Raw genomic sequence first — 17,496 nt, 5'->3', positions numbered from 1 at the left:
GATTCATCCGAAAAGCACACATAGCGCCAGTCTTCTTCCTCCCAGTTTCTGTGTTCGCGAGCCCATCGTAAACGGGTCCTGCGATTGCAGGGTGCAATAGGTGGAACTCTGAGCGGCCTTCGGGATCGCAGACCCACTTCACGTAAACGATTTCGGATTGTTTGATCGCTTATTAGCAAGCCTGAGGAGCTGTGGAGCCTCGTAACCAACATCATGGCGGTCATGGTACGATTCCGTCGAGCAGTATTTTGGATATACCGGTCCTGTCTGCGAGTCGTGATGCGACCTCGTCCTCCATGTCGCTCGGCCACGCTGCCCGTCATGCGATAGCGCGTCCAGAGGCGACTTATGACGCTCTGTGTAGTGTTAAGAGTGAAAGCCACAGCACGTTGCCTGGAACCAGCTTCCAACATTCCGACGGCTCGCATCATCACTTCTCGGGTTAAATGATGTCGTCTCTCCATAATAATGTAAATTGTTTCGGTTCCGATGCAGATATTGTAATGATTTTGTCAAAACGCTCTAACTCATTTTTATACAAAACCACATTGACAATCGATTTTCTTCTTATTATCGAATTTTAAACAATATTCCTTATTTAAATGTTAAAACTCACTAAAAAGTATCAATAGCGATACAAAAAAGTTAATATAATTAACCCTAATTGCAGCAATACTCTTAAACGTACTTGATCCCTAGACACTTTTGATGTGTGTATTTGGAGGTTGCAAATAATAACAAGAAGATATAAATTAAAAACGTTTATACCATACACATATAGATTTAATTATAGAGTACATATAGTATTTAATAATAGCTCTACTACTGTGTACCATGGAGCATAGAAAATTATTTACACAACTAAGAATTATTTAAAACATTATCTTGATTTATTCAAACCAGTTTACATCCTATTCATACTAGATTTAAATAAGTTTATTTCACATTTTTTAGATGGATTATTTTTAGTAACATTTACTTGCTTTAGCTAAAATGTAAAAAACTTTGAAAATCAGTACGAAGGTTGATTCTAATATTGTTTTAGTGTAAACATCTGAAAAATATTAGTATGTCTCACCGAATACGCCGCCATCGAATATTTGATCGGCGCACATCGCACAACATTAATCAAGTATATACATTGACTATAAAATGCTAAAGTTATTCACGGCGTCGTTTCTCCTTCATTGACTCTCGTAGTACCACAATGTAGGAAGAAATAAGGTCGTCCATTTTGTATCCTAATGAAGTTTCGCATAATATTTTTGTACCTCGCAAAACGTTCCCCATTGTCATATGGAAGAACGTATTCCCTGATGACCAATTGGATAACTGAGAAAATGGATGAGTTACCAACAAGTCCTGAAACAAAGACGTACATCGATAAAAACGAGTCATATACAGAGAAAGATTCGTTAACGTTATTAAATACTCACTCGACTCTGTGGATGAATGATGCTAACACCATTCTTATTAATACCAATAATAACCATTTGAGGATATGTAGGATCAGAAGTCTGTTTTACTTCAAAAAATGCTGTGCCAAAAGTGGGTAGTTGGTAAATTTTTTTCAAAAATTTTTCCTTAGCTTCTTCCTCACTCATGACACCGTGCTGCAGATAGGCAGCACTTATAGTGGATTTCCACTGTGAATTTGATTGTACTCTTATCATATCTGGGGGAATAAGATCCTCGATCATTTGCGGAATTTGTGGCAACAGAGATTGATCGCTTCCAAATCTCGATCTATAAACTAAAGCAGCTAATTCTACAAGCTCTTGCTTTGAAGTTTTGTGATATCCGCGCAAATATTTAGGCAATTCTTGAGGGAAGTAAAAAATCTGATCAGCGTTTTTATCTCTACCAGGCACGGTATTGATCCAAAGTTTCTTCATGAAGAATAGTTGGTAGTTCATATTTAGTTGTGCACCAGCTGAAAATAAATTAATGTATTATAGTAAATGAACCGTAAATTGTTTAAATCTTACATTTCTGTATAATAAATTCAACTTACATCCATGAAGCGGACGTGTCTCTTTCATCCATTCCACGAGTTCATGAATAAAATCAAAGAAATAATAATTTTGCGGAACAGAGAACACCTTGTCAACTATCTTCACGAACAAACTGAATCCGTCACTATTCTTTAAATTTAGTCTTCCAGTTATTTGTTCGCAAAGGTCTTTCGCTTTTGTTGAAGAATCTACTTCAAATGCTTCATCAGTGTCATCAGGGAAGTAAACCTTGTGGAAAATTTGCATGCTTCTGTGCTGAATGGCTTCTACTTCAACCACATACGGAGTATACTTTCGAGCTCCAGTCTTTTGTATTTTGAAGACGCGCTTCAAGCAATCCTTAGCAATAGGATGAGGTCGTGTTTTAAGGAATTCTACTAATTCTTTCATCAAATTTTGCCCACAAGCGAATATTCCTGTCACAAGCCACATCAACTCCCATCCTCTCTCTTCACTAAGAAGTATACGATTATTTGTTAGTTGTTTCATAATCTGGCAGTATATTTCATCACGTAAAGCGGGTTGTGACACAGCAGCTCTGAATATTTCATCTGTATATTCTGTAGCCGTTCTGGCTTTTGGAGCTGGTACATCTCCCATGTACTTCAAAATCCCAAAGAACGCAGCAACAGCATTCTTAGCTAAGTTTTCGTCAGTTAATATTTTCAATAAAGGCTTTTTGATCGGATCACGAGTGTGCGCCCACAAGTCGCCTGCTACAGTCTTTTTCGCGGCAGTTAGTGTGGATTGTCGAGATATTGTAGTATTCACGTCATATTTCTCTCTGAAGTGCTCTTTTGCATATTTCTCCAAAGTGTACATTCTCTTTCTCTGAATGGTGTTATATTTTGACGTTTGTTTCTTTTCTTTGTTAACGTTGCTTTTCCTAAATGTTTCCAAAACATTACTAGATGGCATAGTCATAGTGGGCAAAATGTATACTTGTTCCGTGGGGAACAATCCTTCTTGTCCATTGCACATGCCATGACCCCACGTAGCGTTCGTTAAAGTTTCACCTGTGCAATCTTGTAAAAGTGTTATGAGATCACCCTTTTTGTATTGCAAAAATGATGAAGCGTCACTATAACCTTGTGAATCTGTTTGTGCAACGACATAAATAGATCGTCTTTTCAATCCGTCAATGAGGTATATAATAAGAGAACTCATCTCGCTAGCATCCACACTTTGGAAAATAAATTCCTCGCCCTGTATAGTTCTAATTGTTACTTTACCCACATTTTCACGGTCTTCATCTTCGTTATACGCAACGTAAGTCACTTCAGGAAATGATATTTCAAGTAAAATATGTTCCGTCTGGTCTACGATGTAGATGCCGATCCAGTTTACTGCGATAATTACAAGATCTTTATTAATTGTGTCACCTTTTAGTTTCATAGCCTCAAAAAACTTTGAGAAAAGCATGAACCATTTTAATTTTGCAAATATAACAATGTCTTCCTTGCATCTTAAAGGATCAACTTTGGACTGTACATTCTGCGATGATTCAAATGCTTTCGTGACAAGGTGCTCCCATTTCGTTAAAGCAGTGTCGTTAGATTGAATGAATTGGTTGGGAATGTAATTTACTATAACCTTCCTTAAAACATTCGGATCTATTTGTGGCCCATATTCGATGTAATGCTGTTGTGCTGCTAGCATTGCTAAGTCCTTTTCTGAATCGCATCTATACTCGCCAAATTTGATTCCCTTTGCCACTTGGTAATAAATTAAATTCGTTGCTATTTTATCTTCAAGTGGATTATGCCAAGGCGTAAATATCTCTTTCCGGAAGAATAACCTCCATGGAGCATTTTTCTCTGGTGTACCTTGTTCTTTAGCAAACTGTTCACATTGTGAAATTGCGTCCATAATATGAGCCGCTTCACTTCCCAATGATAGAACTTTATCATAGGTCGTTATGTACAAAGAAAAACCAAATACGTCTGTCAGACCAATATCATCAGCAATTTGTTGGCAGATTTCTTCAGACGTAGTAGCAGAATCTGATTGAACTGTCTTCACTGTTTCATCCATAAGTGTTATAGTTAAAAGGACGGGTTTCTTCGTTTTTGTAGCCTGAAGCTCGAGCCAACTTGGCGGTTGCATGCGTGGACCATTCTTGAAAGTTCGTACAAGTCGTCCTTCACAGTACGGTGCATATCCCGGAGGACCACTTCGTATAAACGAGCGTAAGTATTTAACAAATCTTTCTGACGGCGGGAAACAACCTACACAAAGTGAAAGCAATATCCAACCACGAGCATGTGATGTCTTAGACGGATTGTTGGTGAGTTGTTTACACAGTTGACAGAACACCTCGTCTCTAAAAACAAATGAAAACCACGCATATCAATCAACCAAAATGTAACGAAAGAAAATCGTAATAAGGTATGATTAGGTAGGTATTTACCTCAATTCTTTCCTAATAAGTCCATGTCCAATTATAAAATGCAACTTTTCCAGATTACTAGTTCGACGAGTGTGAAGCCAGCTATTATACATTTCGCTGGTTACTTCGTCCTTCATCAAATTTTTCATAAACTCCTCGTTCAGCTTTGTTTGTCGTTTTAGTGTCTTCTGAATCATATTTTGCTGCCCTCCGTGATAACTGTTGTTGTTTTTTAATAATTCCTGCAAAATAAAGATAAACGCAAAATAATTATTTGTCGAACGTCGATTTTATAAATACATATTTCATTACGTAGTTATACGTACTTCAAATTCTTTGCTTTTATGGAAGGCTTGTCCCAAAGTGCCGGTAAGTTTGGTCATCACAGGCACATTGTCTATTTTGTCATCTACATATTTTGGCTCCGCCAAATCTCCCATGAACCTCAAAATTGTAACCCACAAAGCTTGTGCGGCTATTGTATCCATAGGTGATGGCAAGTCTAAAAGAGACTGTTTCAATGGCCTGCGACTGAACTGGTGACTTGTATTGCCCAAAAAGTACGTCGCTGCAAATTTTCTGAAATTGAACTCGTCAAAAGATTCTTCATCTTGATCTTGTGGAAGAGGTATTACGCTGGAAATTGGCGGCTTGTTTGTTGCTGTCTATAAAATCATAAAAATATGTCATAAAATCATGAACGCAAGAGGAGTGTATAAAATAATAACGAAAATAATAAAATTCTCTAAAACCGTAACTTACCACTCCAAATCCTACACCACGTACTGTACCACCTGGTGTCTGAGTATCTTTCAAGAAATCGAAAACATCATCAACGTATTTATCGTCTATGATTGTGGCATTCTGTACATTGTTTTCGACTGGGACATCCTTGATGATCCATATCTTCTTCATAAGTTCCAAATACTTCTTCTCATAATCATTTTCTGCTGATTTAACATCGGCTTTACCTGTTTTTTGAAGCTCATCCTTTTCTTTTTTGAACTGCAGCAATTTAGTTTTTATTATATGTCCTTTTTCTTTCGTAATTTTTCTGACCAGATAGCCTCTACAATGACCTTGAAACTTCCTGAAGAATAATCTTATATTTGAGAACGTCTTCTTCAGTTCTCTAGTTCTAATTACAGCTTGCAAACGTAAGTAACCTCTCCTCATAACAAGGTATCTGTTTCTGTAGCCACGAGCTCGGAAATGCTTTTGAATTGAAAGCGCAGCTGCTCGCAATCGAAGGAATCTTGTCCTGTGTATAAATCTTCTCGCATTCGCTTGTACTCGGATAACAGCTCTCATCAGCACTGTATGCCTCAGTTCCTCCAGTATAACGTCATGAGCATCTTTTAGAAATACTTTAGTATGTCCCAGTCGAAATTCTTGATCTTTGAGAATTTCTGTGCATATCTTCTTGGTAGCTTCTTTGCAGTTAGTTTTCTCAGCTGGTGGAATACCGGACACTATAAGGCGATATCGATGTACAAACTCTGCATAAGAGTAACGAATGGGGTACCCAGCTTGACGAATCTTTGCTGTCTCCATTAAACCCGCATATCGAAGCTGACGAACGCACAGGCTGCGGTCAAGTAGCTGTAGTAAATATTATTTTAATTAGTTATATACATACAACACCAAAAAGTGATTCCAAAATTATAGGATAATCAAGAGTTGTTTACCTTGGGCTTTTTAAATTCATTTGGCTTTATGCATCGTACGAAAAATGGATGACAAGCATACAAAGTTTTCATTAGGGCCTCCAAAGATGTTTTGAATTGATGGCTCAAAGAAACAGTCTTTCGACTTCCACTTTGTGATGGCGCTGTTTCATTAACAAACAGCGATTTCAAAAATGCGTTGTTGGAGTCCGTTATCATTTCTTTGACGTCAGTCGTTAACATATCTCTATTTTTATCGAGAAAGCCTAAAACATAATTTTATTTACAATCGCTTTGTATTTCATTAAAAAATATAAAAGAATAGATACGGTGGGGAACACCCAAAGAAACTTATTAATTATGTCAAAATAATTCAACTAAAATCCTACCTTACGTTGTAGGTACACTTAGCGTACAAACTTGCAGTTTAAAAAGTAGTATAAAGTGGTAACTTGTGGCTTTAAAATTATAGCGGACATACCTTTAACTTCATAAAACACATCGCCAGCAAAGTGTTTGATTCCGAACCTATGCTCGTGTGATGACTTTGGAGTAATGTAGCATGTTTTCTTACTGTGATTGGCATTCAGTTTGGAGAGAAGCGTTATGTCTGTTCCTTTTGGAAATTTAGATTCTTCATCGATCAGCGAGAGCAAATTCATAGGTTTCAAACCTATAGTGTCTAGGTTTTCCTGATTATCAACATAGTTGATGTTCGTCCAGGTTATACCCTCCTTGGCATATTGCTCTTGTTCTAGTTTGAAAATGTGCCTGACGAAGAACTGTTGTAAATTTTCATTTGCATAATTTATGCAGAGTTGTTCAAAACTGTTGGAGTCAAAATTTTCGAAACCGAAAATATCTAGTATACCTACGGATTTGCTGGACAGCTGTTGATCTTTGTGCAATGTTTTATTAATCATTTCTACTATGTACTCAAATATATGTCCGTAGATTGCCTTCACAAGAGCATCTCGACCGTCAACTGCAGCAGAAGCGGTTAAAGGAGAGACCACTGTATCTCCGTGTGCAACTATCGTCTTTCTAGTTAGTGCCTCACACAACTTGCTTTTGTTAACTCCCAAAAGTGATGCTATTCTGTTTGCATTCGAGGCGTCAGCTACCTCAGAGGAGTCTATATTATTTAAGTTAAAAGATTTAAATTTCAAGTTTCCCAGGTGCAATATCGCAGCTAACAGTGAAAACATACTCCAAACTTCGCCGTCTGTAAAATTTAGCACCTTAAATGCCGATCTGAGATCGGCAAATTCCATACTGTCCTTACGACCGTCGCAAGTGAGCATGTTACCAGAATTCAAGTAAGCGTAATCGGCAGGCTTACTTAGTTCCAGTTTCCGCTTTTCTTCAGCTGATAAACCATCTACGAGCGCGTAAAATATATGATAATTTCTTTCGCCTTTATTTTGCCCAACTATGCGAGATTTTTCCAAAAGATATTGCTCGATATTGCCTCCTTCTATCGTTCCTTGACTGCTGAAGTAGATGTTGATATATTTACCGAACCGAGAGGAGTTGTCGTTTCTGACTGTCTTAGCATTGCCGAATGCTTCAAGAATGGGGTTGGTTTCTTGTATTTGCTGCTCAATCCAAGAGTGTTTACCACTAGCCGCAGCCAGGTATTGTAGTAGAAGTTTGGTGCTTTCTGTTTTACCGGCACCACTCTCTCCACTGAAATATATTTCACCGAATGATCAAATTGTAATAAAGTGAAAGTAATAAAATTAAAATCGTCATATCCTAACAATAAGTACTTATAAAAAAACTACCTTATAACAATACATTGATTTGAAGACGTCGCCAGCAACTCCTTGAATGCACTTTCACCGATCGCAAATATGTGAGGTGGAATATCTCCAATGTTTCGGTCTTGATAGAAATGTATTTGGTCCATCGTGTATATGGGTAGGATTTCGTATGGGTTTATGGCGATGAGCATCGTGCCCGTGTAGGTCTGCAATATATGACATGTTTATTACATAAATGTACAGTTGCCGAATCAAACCATTCAAAACTCTTAACGTTTTATAACCTTTTACTTGAATAAAAAATATTATCATGTATGATAACTCATTGAGTTAAACCCAACCTCGTCCATGTTTATAAGTTTTTTCTCCATATTGTTAATAATAATATTACACATGTTCAGTTTTGTGAAGATGATAAAAATTTGTACAATTGTACTAATTTATTTCTGCGTCCTGGATTACGTGGGTATGAGACACAATTACACGTAACACGGACAGGTCACAGAACCCTCCGCTTGCCTAACCCTTTACAAATGAAGGCTTACATAAATCAACTGCTGGAGGTAACGTATGTGGAGATTTCGAAGGATGGTGTACTCTTGTAGCTCTCCCAATGTGATCATATCTTCAACACCCGTCGTCGACGTGGCATGTAGTGGTTTGAGAACATTTTTAATCGACGTTGAATATACTTTTCCATCGTCATCTCGTACTTGAATGAGTTCGCCAGAGCTGTTTAATATTTTGACTGCAATAGGGACGTCAAATTCCGACTTCCCTTCTGGTTTTATCCAGACAAAGTCCTAGAAAGCAAGGGCAAGTCCAATATAATACTCTTATCTGTACGTAAATGATATTTATAAAATGACACGTAACACAAAAGTAAATAGCTTGTATGACTAATTATTCAAATATGTATAGCGGAGGAACGCTACATTTCTAAATGTAAATTTTTGTAATGTAGTCTATATAGTACTTACTGAAAGTGTTATTCTGTCCACCATATTGAATCACTTCGCGTGATTTCACCTCGCAAAAAAACATTAGCCGAAACTACATCATGCTCGTGTAACAATAATGTTAAAACTATTGGACATTTATCAATAGCTTACATACTTATCACAGTGTGATAGATAGCAAAATGAACTTATCACAAAAATATTTCAAGATTATTGCATGAACGCATAATACCTCCTATCGATTGTAGTTATCAAATTATCAATAGATTAACCTTAAACGTGTCATTGTATCAACTATAATTACTGATTATTTGCAAACAGCGTTTCATTAAACAGGGGAAGTTACCTATTAATATAACTAAATGCATAACATCCTCTGCGTCATTTCAATAAACATATCTTTAAGATTCGAATATGACAGACGTGACTTGTAGTGTAGGATACCTTTTTTAAGTCACGAAATCCTTATGGATACCCTCCGCCCGGGGAAGGCGAAGGGGTAAGTATGTCGGACTCCCACCGACTAAAACCTGTGATCCTGTTGGTTATTGTAGAATCACATTATAATCCGCCGTCATTAGAATAGAATAGAATAGAACCCATTCATTACAACGGCACAATATAAAAATACACTGAAAGAAAGAATAAAAAAAGACCAATCTAATATAAAACAAACAAAAATAACGAAACAAACGTGAAATGTTCTGTATAAATGAGTTAACGCACAGAAAATCGTAAAATCAATGCAGTCTTATACCTTGGAACATGAAGTTTAATATTCTTTTCACTAATATCATTTAAAAAAATCGTAGTAGGTAAGTAATTGTTAAACCGAAAAATTGTTTTCACAAAACCTGGTCCGTCATGTGGGTCAAACATGTAGTTAAACCATGAATGCGAATTACAACACATATAATTATTATGTATTTCAACGTGGTTTGAAACGATTTAGTTTATGTACGCATAGCACATTTTACAGCTTTTTTTGAAAAATGTATACCTATACTTTAAATTTTGTCGATGATATGTACAAATTGGAAAATGATAAAGATTGTGAAACTGAGGATTGGGTGATTAGATTACGAGAACTTTTACTGCTATAATAAGAATTTAGCTAATGGCGAACCTTCCGAAATATTTAATGCGAAAACTGAAGCTTCATTAGTTTATTTCAATCTAAAAGAAAATGTATGACGGCGAATGTGAGTAAGACGAAGATGATGGTAATTGTAAAGGATACAAGTGGAGAAATGGGGACAAAAGTGAAAATAAAAAAATTATAGGATACACGCGGAGAGAGGCGATACAAAAAGGTGAGATGACGGTATAAGGAGGTTTTTCACAGTTTGAAGAGACATTGAACGGAAAATAATACTTAGGCGAAATCAAGTAAATAGATTTATGCCTTTTTGGGAGCTGGAACGTGTCTAGTGCGGGTTTCAACCCTGATGTACGGTAGCGAGTATTGGGTGTGACAGAGGAAACATAAAAGAGTGTAGGTATACTTATTAGATACGACGTCACGATAGGAGCGTAAGGACACATTAGTCCTCGTGCTCCTACCAGTAGGAGCACCCAGTAGGAGCATGAGGAAACGGCCGTGTAAATGCTGTTGGCATGAGAGCTTTGTGTAGTATGTGCTCTGTTGATGCGCCTTCAAATTAGACGCTTGTAGGAGCGTTACACTGGCGTCACTGTCACGCTGCAGCCGCGCCCTCGTAAATTTTCATACAATATTTAGAAACGCAGCTGCAACGCCATTGCACTGTCGATACATACGCGCGGCATTTTTTAGTCTAGATATTGAAATGAAAATTAATACATAGTGGAGCGACATCAGAAACAGACAGTCGCGCCACAAGCGCCTCAGCGCTTTAAGCGTCTATTTTGAAGGTATCCTATTAGTCTTGAAGACAGAATGCCGAACAGAGTAATAAGAGAGCGTCGTGTAATGAAAGATTATGTGGTCATGTAGAAAGGATGATATTAGTAAATTTAAACGTGGTAAGAGGTAGACGTCGATGCACATATTATCTGGATCAAATTGGGGATGTCTTTCAAAAATCCTGGTTAAAGGTACAAAGAAAAATAAGGCACGAAAATGATGCGATTGAAGGAGGTGAAAGTGGTTTTGTCAGGAGCGTAATGAGTGGAGGTTTATGATCTCTGCCTAACCCAGCGGGAGACAGGCGTTGTTGAATTGAATGTATGTATACGCTCACCTAAATAATATATGATACTTACTTATTAATTTAAGATATGTATAGTGATTATGTTTTGCTATTAAAATGTTTGGTATTTCAACGCCCACCATCACAAAAATAATTGGAAACACGCATTTTTTATATTACCTTAACACAAAAAAAAACATGAGGAAAAAGAAATTATATAAGGATATCGCACATGACAACTAACATAGTATTATCTCAAAATTGCTCTAGGTTATATTAATATTACCTATTTAATTTCAAAGCGACAGTGTTGTCCTGTCATTTTGAAATTAAATCGTATACGAATGACATACAAATATAGCGAAATTTTGGAGATAAATTATTAATATAACGCAATTTTGAGATAAAATATAATATAACACAATTTTTGAGATAATACTATGTTAGTTGTCAAGTGCGATATGTAGTGTAGTTTGTATAGATCATTCAGGTTTTTTTTCTGCGGTAGCTCCCCTTGGACAATATCAACGGATGTTGCCAATTGCTTCCAAGGGACCACTTTGGGAAACTAAAGCACACTATAATGCTTCTAATCGTGGTGAAATGATTGCCAATGAGCGGGCGTAAGGTACTCGCCGATTGTTGCCCAGGTTGCGCCAAACGTACCTAGGTTCTCGTACAAGTAAGGAATAGTACCTACGTCGTGCAAGGAGGCTCCTTTCGTACACCCCCGATTGAGCACGTGCACAATCGTTTTATAAAAGTAGAGTTTGAACTCAGAATCTGTTTATTCGGATTATTAAGATTTACCTACTGGTCAAAGAAGAATGGCTATTCATTATTGAACACAAAACACATGACTGACAAAAATAAAAATTGCTGTTGCTTGGTTTAATACATTTGATAAAAAATATGATTTCTCAGAATGTGAGTGACACTTCATACGTACTTTTTCGTATATTGTAAAAATGTGTTAGCCACCCTTGACAGATAAAGCAATAATTTTGTTGATATATCGAATTTTGCATAAACCATTTTCATTTAAAAAATAAAATAATAACGCACACACTCAACATAACCGCACTAGGGAAACCCTGTGTCGCGGTTGCCATGAACACACACATAGACAACCACAAAATGACACCTAAAGTCACAAGATGAAACAAATGTAGGGCATACAAATATTTCTCCCGGCCCGGGAATCGAACCTGTAGGTCAATTCAGAGCCTTACGATAGTTGTCGACCGATTCGTTTTGATATCGTACGATTTCTTTTCATTTTCATTCAAAACACACGAATCGAACGTCAAACTGTCGTATTCAAAACCGTGCCGTGCGTGAAATGACGTCACACCCGTACGATTACTCGAACTTCTCGACCGGCAAAGGTCACAAACATTATTCACAACACAGTTATCGATTGAAAGTTACCGAACGTCCTATTGTTTACAAAGCAAGAATGTAATTTGGAAATCTCTTATTATTTAAATAAAGTCTGGATTTTTATTAATTTATTTTAATGCAAGAAGACTAAGGCATTCCATTATTTTAGGCCTTTAAAGTCTTAAAAATGTTATTACACATTTGTGTATACCAAACATTTTCAAGACTTTTTGTTATACACAAATGTGTATAAAAGGATTTTCATTTTTCTTATAATCTATTTCACCGACAAACTCCGTAAACGCTGATGGATAATGATATCGTTACCTTGGAATGTTACTGAATAGCTCAGAAAGCGCCATTCGATTCGAGAACGATATCCAATCGAACGATTCGGGTAAAATATCGAAGAGTTCTGAATCTGGGGCCTGGGGGTCGATTCAGAACCTTACGATAACTCATTTGTCGACTAATTGGATTTGATATCATACGATTTCTTTTCGTTTTTATTCACAACACCAGAATCGAACGTCAAACTGTCGTACTCGAAACCGTACCGAAATGACGTCACACCCGTACGATTACTCGAACTTCTCAACAGGCAAAGGCTACAAACGTTTTCAGAACACAGTTATAGAATGAAAGTTACCGAAAGTCTTATGTTTACAAGAAAGTTTTTTTATGGAAATCTCTTATTATTTTAAAAAAGTCTGGTTTTTGTTCAAGTTAAGTTATTTTAATGCAAGCCTAATGCATTCATATATTTTAGGCCTATAAAGCCTTAAAAACGTATATAAAAGGATTTTCATTTTTCTTATAATCTATTTCGCTAAACGCTGTTGGATGATGATATCGTACCCGAATCCGAATCGAACGTTTAACTAGAATGCTCTGAATGGCTCGGAAAGTACCCTTCGATTCGAGGACGATATCCAATTCGAACGATTCGGTTAAAATATCGAATTCTGAGGGTCTACTCTCGATCTCCGTCTCCGAGAGTAGACCCCCTGAATCGGGGTCCTGGGACCTCTGCGTGGCAGTCCGGCATGGTAACCGTTCGGCCACAGTTACGGAGGCAGTTAATTAATTACTAATCGTAAGTTTGATAACTTAAAAAAATAATAAACTAATCGTAATGTTTACTTCATTACAAATCCTTTGATATATAATTGTCCTCCAAATTTTTATTATTAAGATAATGAATGACAAAAAATCTTTAACACTCAATATCTCAAAACAGTCGGTTTGTGGGTTAACTCACGTATGCAGTACTCGGCCCAAATTCAACACAATAATTTATATTGATATTAAATATCATTGTGGCGCATGTAAAAGGATCCACTCAGCTAATGTCATAGCTGAAAAAAGACTGTAACGCTGATTTTCAGCGGACACTTGGATTGGATACATTCGCATTTAAATTTTTTAGGATTCCAGATCATGTTTCGCAATTTTCTTGCACTATTCTATTCTCGCCGTTTTTTTTGGCAAAAAATGGTAACCAATTTGAGAGTAATTTAGCTTTTAATGTATCAAACTAGCAATCCCTTGCGCAACAGTAGATATATGTAGTTTGATAAATTAAGTCTAATGTATATGAAAATAAACATGTCTAGGTTGAACAATTAAGATTAAACCCGCACCATAAAGAAGTTACATGCACAGCAGTGGGCGTATATATATTATAGATATCTGGACGGATCTTAAAATCTAAAATAAATCTATCTCGTCAATATCCTTTGTATATACACTCGCGAGCAACCAAACCGACTCAGACCCTACACCTGCATATAAAGTAGTTTTTATCAAAAACTACCCAGTCAATTAATAAAAATGTCTTATTTTCTGATAGCCTGAAACTTTAGCTTTAAGATGGTCTCATTAGCATAAAAATCGATTGCGTGGTTTTTGAAATAATGGTAATAGAGTTAACAATTAGGGAAAATAGGAATTTAGAAAAATAATTTATGGAGATTGTTATTTAAATTAAAACAAAAAAAAGTAAAATAATAATAATAAATTTATTTAATTAATATTTGGTGTTACCCCCTCTAGCCCTAGTAACAGCTTGTAGTCGATTTTTCATTGACCTTATTAACTTTTTAATAACTTCTTGAGGAATTCCGTCCCATTCCTCTAACAACGCCGTCTTGAGCTCATTGATATTTGAAGGTAATATATAATAGATAATTTCTGGCTCGGACCCTTCGTTTGAGCTCGTCCCATAAATGTTTGATGGGATTCATGTCTGGACTAAGCGCTGGCCAGTCCATGGTCTGTATACGGACTTCTTCCAGAAACCGCTTAGTTATACGCGAAATGTGACACCGGGCATTATCGTGCATCAATAAGAAGTTATCGCCGACAAACCCCGCGTACGGAACAACATGTTCTAGGAGCATATCGGTAATATACCGATCGGCTGTCAATCCTCCTCCTCGGTCCCCCCAGCCACGAAAACGAGTTCGGTTTTCTCGTCTAAAGAAATTCCAGCCCACATCATACAAGAGCCGCCGCCATATGCAACAGTTTCAGCGAAACAGCACTGCGAAAATCGTTCACCTGGGCGCCTATACACCCGACCTCTTCTATCACTGCCATGCAGACACATTCTGCACTCGTCAGTAAACAAGACAGCCCGCCATTGCTCGTGGTTCCAATTGAGGTGCTCTCTAGCAAATTGCAGGCGCGCTTGTCGATGGCTTGTCGTCAATTTCGGACCAGTTGCAGGACGTTTTGGTGTAAAGTTGCCTTCCCTCAGGCGTCTTCGAACTGTCCACTCGCTTACAGCCACTCCTCGAACACGTCTTAGCTCTTGCTGTACGTCGACACCAGTCAGGTGGCGATTTCGTTGAGATGTAGAGACTATGAACCGATCGTCGATTTGAGTTGTGCACCTGTGACGGCTGGTTCTCGGCCTCCGGTCGAATACACCAGTCTCTAGAAATCTTCTGTATACCCTTGATACAGCAGATTGGCTTAGGTGCAGTGGAGCAGCGACAGATCGCTGCCTAAGTCCCTGTTTGCAAAAGAGCAACAACTTGAACGGCTTCTTCCGGTGTTGTATCCATGGTTTTGTCAAAATAGTGATGGCGATTCACGGATGCGTTCAGGTCAACTTCTGGAAAGCGGCTGTAGGCATAAGCCGCGTGCCGGGAGGTTTTATAGGGTTAGTTGGTCGCCCAACTGGTACTGGGTACCGCGAGTAAATTTCCCTGTACTGCCTATTTTATTTTATTTGTTTTAAACTACTGAATCGATATTGATGCTAATGGTACATTTTTAAAACTGAAGTTTCAAGCATTTTAAACATATAACGTTTTTATAATTCGGTTGTAAACTTTTTGATAAAACCTACTCTGAATGCGCGCTTAGACATTGAGTCGGTTTGGTTGCTCGCGAGTGTAGTATTGGACAATTATCAATAAAATTTTTTGGTGGAAATTTTCGAAAATATTTTTCACAAAAAAGTGAAAATATAGATTGAAAAATATTTTTTTTCCATGATCCAATATTTCCATTTTGAATAATGTCCTGGGCATCTGAAACCGGGTGGTCCTGCATAAACATTGCAAACACATTAACACAACAGTGACGTAATAAAACATTAAAATCTTAATTTCCAGCAAATTATAACAATATTATGAAGTTAGTAAATACAATTTATTTTTAGATAATTCAGCATTACAAACAACTTAATCTAATGATGATTGTAATTTACTTCTTTTTTTCTTCTTTTTCTTTTTTCTCTGCTTTCACTTTGTCTTCTGTTTTCTTGTCATCTTTTTCATCCTTCTTTTCTTTTTTTTCCTTTGCATCATCTTTTTTGCCTTCTTCCGCATCTCTATTGGTGATCTTATTGTTAATAAGATTATGTAAAGCTATAATAGACCTGACAAGGGCAGCTAGATACACCACCAGAGATTGATCATTGGTTTTAATGTACAGATTATCAACAAAATTGTCATTAGCAATATCAGGCAAGAGGTTGAAAATATCCTGGAGCTGATAGATGATCTGGTGGTTCATTGGAAGAGAACCCTGGCCGACTTGAACAAGATAATCTCTAATTTCACTGAGCTGAGAGTGGAGGCCGCGTAGACCGAGAAGTTGATTTGTGATGCGCTGTGAAAGGCTGCCAACTGTTGTGTCTTTGATATCTCTAAGAAGATGTTCCACTCCAACCTCTTCTGCTTCTTCTGCTCCAATCTCACTAGGCACATGCTCAAAGGTTCTAGTGGTAGGACTACCATCATCATGCACTTCTTCTACAGCTTGGTATGCCTCAGTAGGCAGGCCCAAGTCCTTTGGCTTTGCATCAATAATGACAAGAACAGAATTAGGGCAATAGCGTCTGATGAGCTCATTAATAGCCACATCATTCTGGTGTAGTTTAGGTCCAGTATGGTACCAGCCCACTACCTTCTCTCGGGCATTTACCTTCTTAAACATACCATACATGTTCTCTAAGTAATCATGATCAAGGAACCATACACTTTTGTCTTTGTCATCTTCATCAAATGGAACTGTAATCAAAGAAGCGCATAATTTAGAAAAGATTGTCTTTGCGTTGTACAATTGTAATTAAAAGGGATCTTTTATAATATACGGAGATTATGGCGAAAAGCAACCAAGACGCAATTCCAATACAAACGGGATAGTAATAGAGAATAACGGGAACTCACCTGCAAAACTGTTCGACACGTCCAAGACCCCCTTTGCTCTCCAGCAGCCGAGTAAGACACCGACGACTCTTTTCTGATTACCAATTTTGCCCATCCGGTTAAAATGATCCACAACACTCAGCAAAACTAAGGGGTGGACCACCACTTTTGTGGTAACTACTTCTGAACTAGGCATCTTGTACTGTTAAATAATGGTTACTTCTACACAATTGTTACTCTTTAGTCCAGGAAGATTTGCCAATATTTATAACACCGCAACAATGAAAACTACAAGAATGATGCCAAATTCGCTAATCAAATCGAAATCTAAATTAAAATTTGACAGTCATTTTGTCACTATGGCTTAGTTATGTGAAAATGCGTTAATTTTTCTCCTATAAACAATCCGAAAGACCAGGATCACGATAAGACGTTCATATAAATATGTCTCTATCTATCTCTGCTCAAAGCGTTTACGACAA

The 17,496-nt window shown here is 37.3% G+C and overlaps 2 protein-coding genes across 3 annotated transcripts; both read right to left on the bottom strand.

The window, feature by feature from the left end:
• Nucleotides 1-774: 774 nt before the first annotated feature.
• Nucleotides 775-8,856, bottom strand: LOC113235222 (myosin-VIIa-like). 2 transcript variants are annotated; one of them, XM_026470853.1, is made up of 11 exons: nucleotides 8,818-8,856; nucleotides 8,383-8,640; nucleotides 7,859-8,043; nucleotides 6,553-7,760; nucleotides 6,093-6,337; nucleotides 5,167-6,006; nucleotides 4,731-5,069; nucleotides 4,426-4,646; nucleotides 2,015-4,338; nucleotides 1,437-1,933; nucleotides 775-1,362 (listed from the first exon to the last, which is right to left on the bottom strand). In XM_026470853.1, the coding sequence occupies exons 1-11, from the start codon at nucleotides 8,839-8,841 to the stop codon at nucleotides 1,162-1,164; spliced, it is 6,342 nt and encodes a 2,113-aa protein (XP_026326638.1). In that variant the 5' UTR covers nucleotides 8,842-8,856; the 3' UTR covers nucleotides 775-1,161. The 2 variants fall into 2 exon arrangements, with proteins under 2 accessions (XP_026326638.1, XP_026326647.1); XM_026470862.1 differs by having other exon boundaries at nucleotides 1,437-1,616; nucleotides 2,274-4,338.
• A 7,196-nt stretch (nucleotides 8,857-16,052) lies between these two features.
• Nucleotides 16,053-17,258, bottom strand: LOC113235665 (26S proteasome non-ATPase regulatory subunit 7). The gene is made up of 2 exons (XM_026471501.1): nucleotides 17,036-17,258; nucleotides 16,053-16,876 (listed from the first exon to the last, which is right to left on the bottom strand). Exons 1-2 carry the CDS (start codon nucleotides 17,208-17,210, stop codon nucleotides 16,068-16,070), a joined length of 984 nt encoding a protein of 327 aa, XP_026327286.1. The 5' UTR covers nucleotides 17,211-17,258; the 3' UTR covers nucleotides 16,053-16,067.
• Between the last annotated feature and the right edge of the window lie 238 nt (nucleotides 17,259-17,496).

This window comes from Hyposmocoma kahamanoa, unplaced genomic scaffold (assembly GCF_003589595.1).
Source record: "Hyposmocoma kahamanoa isolate Upper Pololo Valley unplaced genomic scaffold, ASM358959v1 102, whole genome shotgun sequence".
Lineage (NCBI taxonomy): Eukaryota > Metazoa > Arthropoda > Insecta > Lepidoptera > Cosmopterigidae > Hyposmocoma > Hyposmocoma kahamanoa.
Note: the sequence above shows the minus strand (reverse complement) of the source record. Positions and strands in the feature narration are given on the sequence as shown.

Excerpts from the sequence above, each read along its gene's own strand:
- LOC113235222 (XM_026470853.1), bottom strand. The coding sequence starts at position 8,841 with ATGGTGGACAGAATAACACTTTCA. Across the intron at positions 4,339-4,425 it reads CTTATTAGGAAAGAATTGAG|AGACGAGGTGTTCTGTCAAC; the intron begins GTAAATACCTAC and ends ATTTGTTTTTAG. Across the intron at positions 1,934-2,014 it reads GACACGTCCGCTTCATGGAT|CTGGTGCACAACTAAATATG; the intron begins GTAAGTTGAATT and ends ATTTATTTTCAG.
- LOC113235665 (XM_026471501.1), bottom strand. The coding sequence starts at position 17,210 with ATGCCTAGTTCAGAAGTAGTTACCACAAAAGTGGTGGTCCACCCCTTA. Across the intron at positions 16,877-17,035 it reads CGTGTCGAACAGTTTTGCAG|TTCCATTTGATGAAGATGAC; the intron begins GTGAGTTCCCGT and ends CTTTGATTACAG.